The following is an 11745-nucleotide window of genomic DNA, read 5'->3' as shown; positions in this document are numbered from 1 at the left end:
CACTGGGCTTTCATTGATTGATTGATTGATTGATTGTTGGTTGGTTGGTTGAGTGAGGAAGTGACAGGCACTGGGCTTTGATTGATTGATTGACTGATTGATCGATCAATCGTTGGTTGGTTGGTTGAGTGAGGTAGTGTCAGTGAAACGTGTACTGGCACTGGGCTTTGATTGATTGATTGATTGATTGATCGATCAATCGTTGGTTGGTTGGTTGAGTGAGGTAGTGACAGTGCAACGTGTACTGGCACTGGGCTTTGATTGATTGATTGATTGATCGATCCATCGTTGGTTGGTTGGTTGAGTGAGGTAGTGACAGTGCAACGTGGGCTTTGATTGATTGATGGATGGCATTGGAGAAGCTGTTTGGAAGACCATATGGCCTGTTGAACTAATACAGAAGGTGTTTGATCGCTAAGTGTGGCCACAGGGAAAACTTTGTGGTCAAGGGGACAGCATGCAAACTCCACACAGCAAGTGCTCCGAACCAAAATCAAGCTCAAGTGAGGCAACCACACTGTCAGGCTATTGTACCAACTGCAGAAAATCAGCCCTATTTTAAATCAAGAAACATGCTCAAAAGAGACCAGACAAGTCCATTTACAAGGATATCACATAACATCAGTTTAAATACCATTTTGGATCATTTGTCTTCTGATCTTACTTTTCCATCAGGGATTCATAAACATAAACCTAAATTGGGGTTGATGGGGTTGATTGGGTTTGCTTGACAGGCATATTTAATCAAACAGAGACAATGGACAATATCCCTATTATTTTTCTTGGTCTCTTTGATGTAAAGTGCAGAGTGTGCTTTCTCCAAAGATCCATGCCTTTTGGCCATGACAGGCTTCTGTACCTGGCAGCCATCTTGGCTCAAGGCTCCTACTGAAATTAAAATGGAGCCAAGATGGTTGCTAATTGACAATCAAATCATCAACAGGTGAAATTTGTTCAACTGAAACCACTAACGCTATAAAGCTCAGAAGCATAGCCACCATTTTTTATAGGAGGAAAACAGGTGTGAGACGAATGTCTTTGAAGGTAAATTTGTGACTGGTTTTCATGTCTTTGTTTGTGTAGTCCTCTCTGATGGCTGATGGGAAGGGATTTGTTTAGTTTTTGTGTTTTTGTTTTATTGATGGGTAATTTGTGTAGTTTTTCAAAGAAAATGATGTTTATTAAATATGAGGCCTGTCTGATTTACAAGATGAATTTAATGTGTTTTCTTGATTGGTCTTAAAATATGCACAATTGCCTGGTGCCTGTTTTTTTCCTTCAAAATGTCTGTCAAGACCTACTTAAACTGTAATGAGCTAGACTTTTTGGGTGTATGTGTCACATGGCATAGTTCCATAGTTATTTAAAATCATTAGTATTTTGCTTAAAAAATGTGGTTTTTAGGATATGGTAATATGGGGTGCCCTGATTGCACTGCACAAGGTGCAACTGGATGGTGCGTACCTGAGGGGCTTGGACTTGGGCTGGCAGTGTGGGTGTGCCTCAGTGGTCCTCGTCTCTGGAGCTGTGATGGCTGATACCCTCGGCTTTGATCAGGTTGGCACAGGAGTCCTGTGTCCATTTGCTGTGGTTCCTCAAAAAATGAGGATGAGCTAATGTGGAGAAGTGGTGTCTGGAACAAGTTATGCGATTGAAATGGATTCATTGGCTTCTTGCAAGGTGCTGGCTGAATGAGATTCAATAAACTAACAAACAGATCACAAGGCTTCTCCTTGCCTGTAACCCTTATGTGATGTCCTTTGTGTGAGCTCTGAGCTTCTGGTGTTCTACCTGCCTAGGGAAGTTTGCCCTTCCCTTTTGAGTTTAATCCTTCTGCCAGGAAGTGAACATAGAGAACACTTCCTTCCTTGACAGTGATGCCGAGCTTCATTGAGATGGATGCAGCAGTCTGTCTCGCACTCCTCCTGCTTGGGAGTTCTGTCCATTTGGGTGTGATGGGATTCAGCACTGGGTCGCCCCCATCTCTGTGTGATCCCATGAGGCTTTGGCACAACTCAACCTCCGCCCAGACCACAGCTGCGCCTTACACCGTGACGGCCTATCCAGCTACTTACAAGCCAGGAGATCAGATCACAGGTGAGGACAGGATGCATGTGGTGTCCTAGAGAACACCCTTCAAATGATCTATCCTGGCCATGCAGGATCTGTGGGGAATGCATTGAAGGAGTTGGGAGCTAGCTTTACTGCTGATCTGTTTTGTCAGAGGGGTGGAGAGTTGGTAAGTGCAGTCTAATTGTTTTTCACTGCCTAAATAAGAGCTTCTGGATACTCCACTCAAAGCACTTTACAGGTAATGGGGAATCCCACCACCACCAGTGTGCAGCCCCACCTGGATGATGCTCTAGTGCTCTCAGTTGGGAGGAGAGCAGAGTGATGAAGCCAGTCCAGAGAGGGGAGGTTATTAGGAGGCCATGATTGGTAAAGACCAGGGGGAAACTTGGCCAGGAAGAAACACCCTGGGATTTTTAATGACTACAGAGAGTCAGGACCTCTGTTTTAAGTCTCATCCAAGGAACACTATTGTTTATATAGTATAGTGTCCCTGTCACTGTACTGGGGCATTAACACTCTTACAGACTGCAGGGTGAGCGCCCCCTACTGGCCCCACTAACACCTCTTCCAGCAGCACCCTTAGCTTTCCCAGAAGTCTCCCATCCAGTTACTGACCAGACTCAACTGCACACCCTGCAGTTGTTCCAGGGTGATATTCCTGCTGGCTAGGTCCAAAATTCACTTAACTTTTCAATTGATCATTAAGTAATTTCAGACCTTTAGAAATGTAATGGCAAACTACAGTACAAAACCTGCTGGACTGTCACAGCTCATTCGTGTCTTTCCATCTGAGAAAAGCAATATCCCAACCAACAAAATGGTTTAGATTTGGCTAATCCGATCAGTTTTATTATTGGTACTTCGAGGACTTACTTCAGGGGTGGGATGGCCTGTCGAAAGGAGATGACAAACTGGGGGGGAGCACTTCTGAAGAATGTGTATGATGAGTTAATGGGGTGGGGGGGGAATTTGTAATTGTTTTTGTGCTATGACCCTTTCTCTCCCTCTTAACAGTGAGTCTGCGTGGGAGTCCAGACAGTTTCCAGGGATTCCTCCTTCAGGCTCAGGAGGTCGGGGGAAACGATTCTGTTGGGTCCTTCACTGTGACTGATTCTGCAACCAGTCGGCTGATTGCTTGCGGTGGCATGATGGTAGGTTGTGTTCCAGACCAATCTCGGGACTCGAAAGCAGTTTGTTTGTGCTTGTGGGGAAGCTGTTCTGGTTCCTTTGTGTTGATCTGTTGGCTGTTTGATGGGACTTTAAGTTCTTATCCATAGCTGTGCAAGGGATGGCATCCCATCCAAGGAAAGTAGCCAGAATTGGGTTTTCAGTCCCAGCTTTTCCCCATGACTCTTCTGGTAAAGGCTCTGATTTGCCATTATCCTTTCCAGGAAGAGTGGTTTTGTGTGGTTTCCAAGCTCGTGGCCCCACAGCTCGTGTCCCATCCTTCTCCCTCCTCCCACAGTAGGGTTGTAATATTTGGTGTCCTCTGCTCTCCAGCTGTCCTCCCAGTCCCACAGGGACATCTCTCTAGGGACTGCTGTGAAATGGTTTCTCCATTTTTAAGGACTTTTTTCCCCTCCCAGAATTCTACTGTGACTCAGGCAAGCGACAGCATGAAAACCCTGGTTGTCGTCACCTGGACAGCACCCACCTCTGGCTCTCTTGGGGACATTGAATTCAGGTGAAGACTACTGCCCTCATGTTAACTTCAGAACACCTGACCTTCACAGGCGTTTCAGAGAGCTTCTTCCCTACTCGCCTTTAAAACAAGGGTTTCTTTGAGCTGTAGACGGGGGAAAGTACCTTTTGTTGTGAGGAAACACTTCACTGGAGGGGCAAGAGATGACTGAGCTTTTATAGAACTCGCAGCATCCAGAAGGATCAAACGGACTGCTAAAGATGTCTTATACAAGACTATACTGTATATAAACTGACAGTATGGTCAATTTAGTTATCAGGTGGCTTACCTCTGGTTTAAGGTTGATAATTCAACTTTAACTTGATTGGGAGCAGTTCAATTTCTATTGGGTTTTATCAAGTCTGTTATGCTTTAACAGGGTATGAATTATTTGTGTTGGGTTACACACCTGTAATGCAAGTGTCCCATATACATTAAATACTAAAAACTATAACCTTGAACATGGAGTGGGACACGAGTACATTCTCCTGCAAAACCTTCCACAGAATATAAACTGCTTAATCTCTTAAAAAGGCTTCCTCAATTTCTATTTCTGAAATACCAGGTGAGAGGAATTGGCAATCTATAACAGTCTTATTGTTCATCTGTCACATGACCCAGTGCCAGACCTATCAAGTCTCCTTTCCATAGCCTCAATTGACCATTATTGTACTCTATATGCTTTCAGTATGAAAGAAGTCTTGTAAAACCACTGATCCCTGTTCCGTCACAGTCTCCCAGCTCACTGTGCATTCTTGAGCTGAAGAAAGTTTTTTACCGCTTGCCCTTGTAGATGAGAGATCTAGTCTTGTCAATGCATGTGTGCAGGCAGGCTTCAGGGATGCACTGTAAAAGGAAGAATGTTTCTGCTACTTGCCCTGTTAATGCTGTATGAAAATGGATCAGGGTTCATTCTTCAGCAGTCTTTCCTGGAAATCCTAAACATCCAGGGTTTTTCTCCATCTTTATTTTTCCAGGGCAACATTTGTGAAGGTGTTGGGCGTGTTTTGGGAAGATGTGAAAAGCTCGCCAGTTCGGGAAGAAGCGACTCTTGCTCCTTCAACCATATTTGGAACCCTAACTGTATGTAAAGGGAAGAGGGGGTGATTGTGGGGGATAGGTCATCTAGATCAGATTTGCAGGTAGTTGACCTTGGGGGGGGGGGGAATGGAGTCAGGTGTGTATGTGCGTCTCCTCCCAAGCACCCTGCACATTTAAGGGTTCTCTAAAACATCCATTTACAATCCATTTAGGTTGAGTTGTTGGTCTAATAAATATAGACCCTTGTCTCCCTAAGTAAGGACAGGAAGTCTTGAATTCCCTGTTCACTATTCATGATTTTCTTGGAATATTGGAGTCTTTGGTATGACAGCGTCTCCATGTTGAGGACTGAATATGGAGATGGGCATTGTCTGCTAGAATACCCTGTAGCTGCATAACCAGAACCGAGACGTGTTCATGCTCATACGTCTTGTCCCTTGTTTTAAAGGCACCCATTACCAGGGACAGCTGTGGACGGACTAAATCCTGCTTTGAGCTTCCTTCAGGCTGTGACCCGGCCTCCGATGGAGACTGCCTCTTTGCGTCCGCCACAGCGGACCCAGCAGGACGCGGCGGCGTCTTTATCGAGCTCCAAGGCAACTCCAGCGGTTACATCGCCATCATCGGGCTACCTGGCAACCTCAGCACGGCATGTTTCTACCCTGTTCAGCACTCACTTTCTGACTTTAATGACACCCTCAAAGCACTGAAAGCCAATTACAGGCTACATCTTTAAAATTCTTAATGCTGACTTAACTTACTATAAGAATTGCTTGCACTTATATGGCACTTTTCTGGACACTCCACTCAAAGCAATTTTACAGCTCATGGGGAATCCCACTACTGCCGCCAATGTGTTGCCTCCACCTGGATGATGCAATGGCAGCCACCGTGCTCTAGTACACCCCTCACACCAGCTGTCAGTGAGGACAAAAACAGTGATGAAGCCAGTTTGTAGATGGGGGTTTTACAGGAGGCCATGACCGGTAGATACCAGGGGAAATTGAGAAGAATGTGGTCTTGGTCTCATTACAGGAGTAAGCAATCTCTCACCATGGCTGAGCCTTGCTTCTGCTTGGGGTGAATTTGGGGAAGAAAAGATCAATGATGACTCAGTCTTGTAAGAAATTGGAAATGAACAATGTACCTCTACCCATTTATCAAAAGCATCATGTGGTAAAGATCTAGTTGGGTAGATATGAAAGGTGCTTAATTTCCAACTCAATGTTTTTCAATGAGGCTCCTCTACCAACTTGTGTATTTCAATCTGCTTGGCTTTTATGCCCCCCAAAACTTTCCTAGATGAAAGATTTGAAGAATTATAGCAACTGCTTTGTAATATTTCTAAAAGTCTTGACTTTGTGTGCATTTTAAAACCTCAGGAAGAACCTTGTCCTGTTCTTTCTTGTTAATCAAAGTCCCAACATAATGGTTCCTCCAGCTCCCTGCTCATTTTTGCCCCTCTGTTGTAGGGAGATGCCTTTGTGTGTGCCCAGCCTGAGAACGCCACCTTCTGGTTCGTGCATGCCGCGTTTGATGGGTCCTCCCTGCAGGAGAAGGCTGAGGTAGGTCCCTGGGTTTCCACAGATCTAGAGCTCTAATCTAGAGGCACTTCCTGAAGATGATGCTAGGAGAAACTTGGGACCATCCAGATGGTCTTGATCAGTTTCATATGGGGAATAAGAGCCTCTCAATTATGTCAAGACACGACTTTACAAGTGTGGAACCCTGACATTTCCAGTTATGTTAGTCTGAGATGGCCAAGTATTACTTAATCCATTGAGCCAACCTCCAGTTACAAGAATGTACTGTAACTTAATTCAGTTTGTCCACTGGTGGAAAGATTTGATTCAAAGATGCTGACAAAGCACTGATCAGTTTTAGAAACTGCATTGAACCCCCATATTTTGAAGAGAATCTATCTGGTGTTTTGTCCGTATTGTGAATTAAATGTAGATTATATCCCTTGATCAGTCCTTCTTCTCCTAGAAGCAGAGGATCCACTGACCTTAACTGCTTTTGCTTTGCAGGCGGGTGTTGATACCATTAAAGGTTCTGTGGAAGATGACCTCATTAAGTGCTCCTTCATCGTGCGAGATCTCCTGGAACACAAAAGCGGAGTTGTCTCTTTGGCTGTTGGGATGTTTGCAAATGGTGAGTTGTGAGTATTCTGGCTGATTCCACCCTCAAATGGGGACATTTGCCCCAGCTTGCCTGTTTAGTAATTAGTGTAGGGGGCACAGTTCATGGATGAAGCTTGGAAAGGTATTGGAATCAAGTTGGCTCCTTTTTCTGTTTCTTAAAGGTAGTTCCATCAAGACTTAATGTGCATCTGACTCCTTTATAGATTCTGCCCCACAAAGTACACTGTGATTTGCGATGGTTAAAACCATTGTGACCATTAAATTAAGTGCATCTCCTGCAGCATGCATGTTATGAGACTGGATGTGTTCTCTAATGGCTCTAATGGATGACTTTTTGTGTAGTAAGGGGAAAGGGGTTATTGCGCGACGTCTCAATCAGGCAGTGAAAGTTAATTTACTGTGAACTTGCAGGAACGCTTGGTGATCCCGACGTACAGCTCACCACGAATGTCACAGTGGATCTTCTGCAGTTCGCGTTCCATGGTAAGCCATCCCACTGCCGCCACCACTGTGAATTCCCATTCCATCGCAGTTTGGCACGTTTCTGATCCATTGCATAATGGGGATTGTGAAGAAATCCACCTGATCTACTGGTGGTTATGCTAAAGTTGTAGGGGATAGCTTTCTTTTTCTTTGGCCATATGTTAGTCATTGGGAACTAAAGTTTTTTTTTTTTTGTCGACTCTTGCAATCGTCCTTAAACCTGCTGTCGGTGTTTACAGAATTGACCAGCGTTCCGGTTTCCAGCACCTCGTCAGCTTTCTTCAGCACTACACCACCCTCAACTGCTGTTCATTCAACTACAATTGGCAACTTTACTGTAAGTTAACCCATTAGTAGCTGAAATGACTCGGATCTGTAGACTTCTAAAGTATTTGTGGTACTAGAAAGCTAAGCAGTTAATTGTGCATTAACATTACACTTGGTGTACATTTCTTGGTCTATACATTTTACCTTTTTGGTCTTTTAATTCCAGATCCTACTGTCTTACCAAGATGAATACTAGTACTGCACAACTTAAATAGCCAATCAAATATAATTCATCTGTTTGACCAGTTTTCCTTTAGTATGGGCTAGAGGTCCCATTCCCTCAACATCAACTGCTACTTTGACCTTGTGAAACAATTCCAGTTCAACTCCTTTCTGCTATATAATAGAGACTTCTATTGGTGGGTTCAAATGAAGATTAGTTGCAGGTCATTGATCAATCACTAGTCAGCCATACCGAAGGGCTCTCCTTTCTCAATGAACCACATTGAGCATCTCTTCAGCACCATGACCTGTATGAGCATGAGACTGGGATCCCTTCAACCACTGATTGCTCTTCATTCCTAGGGGTCCATCACCAGTGATGGCTGCCAACAGACTAAGACCTGCCTGGCAGTGCCGAAAGGTTGTGATCCAGCCAATATGGGCAACTGTCTCTTTGTGTCCACTGCCTACCTTCCTGACCAAGCCGATGACATCTTCTTTGAGCTTCAGGGCCTGTCTGGGGGCTACATCGCTGCTATCTTATCTGCAGACAATCAGACGGTAAGAGCCCCTCCAGAGCTGGTCCTCTGCTGGCTGTCTTGGTATAGAGGGACTGCTGGATTATGGGTTACAAGGACTGTCCGATTTCTAAATGACCAAGATTTTGAAAAGGTCTGCATCCCATTATGGAAACTCGATATCAAGAAATTGGATTTGGACCTTGGCATAAGGACTCCTATAAATCAATACTCTTTGATATCGAAAGGAGGTCTTTAGATTTTTATTAATTTCATTTGGTGTGGATCCAACTATCTCACTGAACCATCATTCTACAAACTATCATGTTTCAGGCCCTTCTAAAGAACTGCCTATGAAGCCAAATCTGATCTGAAATTTTTTCAATCTTAAGTCAAAAAAAGCTCAACACAGTAAATGTCTTTTGAAAGATGTTTTTCACCTTCTACATTGCCTGTTAGTGTTGTAAATGGTTGAGTTATCCTTTTTGAGGGTTTCACTGTTTCCAGGAGGAAAGCAATGTGGGGGAGTCTCATCAATGATGGGGGTTTTCCTGTGGCTCCGCAGGGAACTGCGTTTGTGTGCACTCGTGAGGAGAACTCCACGTTCGGGTTCCTCTGCGCCAGTTACAATGGGTCAGTCCTGACGGAGAAAAGCCAGGCAAGTCCCCAGCAATGAAGATCATATTTATTATCACCCTGATGGTAAAGGGTGGGGGACAACTTGTGTATTGGAGGGAGCTGGTGCTCCAGAGTATTGACCCTTGAGTGTTTTTTGATCTAAAAATCATTCAAGATGCAATGTCAAGCCACACTGGTCAAGCATACACTAGTCCTCAAGTTTGCAGAAGTGCATCATGTTTGGCCAATGTTCAGGTTACATTGAAGCCAAGACCGGCACCAAATGCATTAGATCTGGAGTGTGCGCTCCCACATTTTAGGATGGTTTGTGTGAAATGTGGCAGAGCTGGAATTCAATGTGCATTGTCAAGGACTTGCAGTGCCTTGACAATGAGCTCATTGCTCTGAATGAGCAGTAACTCAAGCGGGCACTACATTAAAGTGCGTCTCAAACTAAATGCAAGAGGCTCTATAACCAAAGGGTGGTGAGTGTGGGACACAATTCCCCCACCCCCCCAACCCTGCTGTCATTGAAGCCAATACCCTGCTTTCTTTCATGAAAGGTCTGGATGATGTCCTGGGATCAATTATTTACTGACTACCCGATTACACAAACAGACTTGTGCCTTAAGATGACTCACAGTTGAAAGCCGTTCAGCCCATGACGAGCTTCCCCTCTGTCCTTCCAGAACAACATCGCGTCTGTTAAAGGCGCCGTGGACGAGGATGTCATTCAGTGCACCTTCATCGTGAAGAGCCTTGGCACTCGGCGGCGGCGGGCAGTTAATAGGGATTTCTTTATCCTCCTCGCTGTAGGGGATCACAGGGGAGGTGAGGTTTCATGTGTTCTTCTGTGGTCTGGAAGTACCTTAGGGAGCCCATATTCTAATGCGTGCTATAACCTGAGCACTTGAAGAGCTTCAGTGTGGTTGTTTATGGGACACAATCCTAGACCTGGGAGGGCCGATGTCTTCCAATTTCTGTCCCGCCTGAGCTCTGCTATGTAATTTAACTAGGCTCAAATGGTGTCCTATGGGGAACGGGACTTGTGTAGAAAAGCACTTTCACGAGTCGGCTCTGAAGGACACCAACCCTGGTTGATTTTTAGGAAGTTGGAACAAATCCAAAACAATTTTGGAGCCCCCTGTCCTAGATGAGGACCCTGACTCCTCTAGTAGTTTAAGAACTGTTTTAGTCAGGTAATGCGTGTGACAAGCATCTATCAGGTTCCATTCATTATTGGCATGAGTAAGCAACGGCTGGAGTCCAACCACTCCTGGTTGTGTGAATGAGGGGGGACCTTCAAGCTTAATCTTAATTCGTTCTAAGCTTCTGACTGGGAAGCATGCTGGTGCAGTGGATGGCATTGCTGCCTCACAAGGCTGAACTTGGGTTTGCATTGGTTTTTGCCGAGTGCTCTGGTTTCCACCTAATACCCAAGGACTTGCTGGTTGGTGAATTTGGGTCTGGTGTGAGTGATTGCTGGCTCGCTTACTTGGTGTGCGAGATGGACTGATGGATCTGGGGGTGTATCTCCACCTTGTGCCCGGTGCTTGCTAGCATAGGCTCCACTTCTGCAACCCTGAACTGCCTAAAATGGTTAGTAAACTGATGGCTGTTTAATGATAGACTTGACAAAATGGGGACACTGATTTTTAATTCACAACTGTGTGATTACATTTTGCTGGTAGCTTCTATGGTCTATGTTTTGAGTTTGTTTTCCCCAGGGACACTTGATGTGCCAGATATCCGAGCTCGTAGCGCCGAGGCTGTGGATGTGCTGCGATTCCCTTCAGGAGCGAGCGGCCACTCCCTCACTATGGAACACGGTAAGCTCTTGCACCCTGTGTGGAGCTGAAGCAAAGAGTCCCTTTCCAGAGCCATGTCAGCCTTTCGGCCAATCCCATCTCGAGATCTTGGGGGGGGGGGGGGAATCCCAAGTTTGTTCTGTCTGTGAAGGTGGGGGAGGTGGTGGCCATCTTGCCTCCCTGCAGCCATCTCATCTTCCCAAGCTCAAGGGGCTCTTGAGGAAAGTCGGGAAGCGCTATGAAATGAGAACCTGCTTTTGGTTATGTGCCGCACATGGATCATATTACCTGCAGTCCAGAGTAGTGCAGCCTCCCTTTGCACGGTTCACTATAGACTGTTTATACTGAAATCTAATTTGTTCAAGCTGCAAGTTATGTTGGCAAATTTTAGAAGCTTTGGAATTGGAGTAACACAATTGTGAAGAGATTGGTGGGCATTGCCTGTTCCTTCTCATCTCCTACGTAGTCCTTGTGAGCTTTGATCGCAATGCTTTCTGTGAAACCCATAATTCGTCTGGTCCCTACAGGGGTGTTGATCCTGGTTGCATGGCTGACCACTGGGATGCTGTACTAAAGCTTATGCTTGGACTTTCGAGGGCCTGGACCAATCAAGGAGAATCTACAGCTGAATTAAGTGCATTTGCCAGAACTCCGTTTGCTGTGGGTTGATTTTTTTTTTTTTGGGAAGAGTAATCTTCAAGTGGTCTTGAAGTATGCCACGAATGTTTTAAGTATGTTGCCATGGTTTGTTCCCATGCCTGAATTGTTCTAAAAGTTTAACTGTTATTAATAAACCACCTCAACATAATTTACTCTTGTTTGCCATGGGTAATGAAGATTCCTAGATGGGTAGGGGGGGAAACCAGATTCTCTGTGCTCTTTAAGAATTA

At 45.0% G+C, this 11745-nt stretch overlaps 1 protein-coding gene across 1 annotated transcript; it reads left to right on the top strand.

Annotated features, from left to right (window-relative positions):
- Nucleotides 1-954: 954 nt before the first annotated feature.
- On the top strand, nt 955-11663 carry LOC107077259 (putative ferric-chelate reductase 1). The gene is made up of 15 exons (XM_069188260.1): nt 955-1044; nt 1876-2097; nt 3088-3224; nt 3660-3757; nt 4732-4837; nt 5244-5459; nt 6268-6360; nt 6826-6949; nt 7351-7422; nt 7662-7759; nt 8275-8472; nt 8995-9087; nt 9737-9878; nt 10775-10876; nt 11383-11663. Exons 2-15 carry the CDS (start codon nt 1878-1880, stop codon nt 11427-11429), a joined length of 1746 nt encoding a protein of 581 aa, XP_069044361.1. The 5' UTR covers nt 955-1044; nt 1876-1877; the 3' UTR covers nt 11430-11663.
- Nucleotides 11664-11745: the final 82 nt, after the last annotated feature.

This window comes from Lepisosteus oculatus, chromosome 4 (genome assembly GCF_040954835.1).
Source record: "Lepisosteus oculatus isolate fLepOcu1 chromosome 4, fLepOcu1.hap2, whole genome shotgun sequence".
Lineage (NCBI taxonomy): Eukaryota > Metazoa > Chordata > Actinopteri > Semionotiformes > Lepisosteidae > Lepisosteus > Lepisosteus oculatus.
Note: the sequence above shows the minus strand (reverse complement) of the source record. Positions and strands in the feature narration are given on the sequence as shown.

What these genes read in the sequence shown, in the direction of transcription:
- LOC107077259 (XM_069188260.1), top strand. Translation starts at nt 1,878, where the DNA reads ATGCCGAGCTTCATTGAGATGGATGCAGCAGTCTGTCTCGCACTCCTC. An exon ending in CTTGGGGACATTGAATTCAG is followed by an intron (nt 3,758 to 4,731) that starts GTGAAGACTACT and finishes TTATTTTTCCAG; the next exon opens with GGCAACATTTGTGAAGGTGT. An exon ending in CCCTGCAGGAGAAGGCTGAG is followed by an intron (nt 6,361 to 6,825) that starts GTAGGTCCCTGG and finishes TTTGCTTTGCAG; the next exon opens with GCGGGTGTTGATACCATTAA.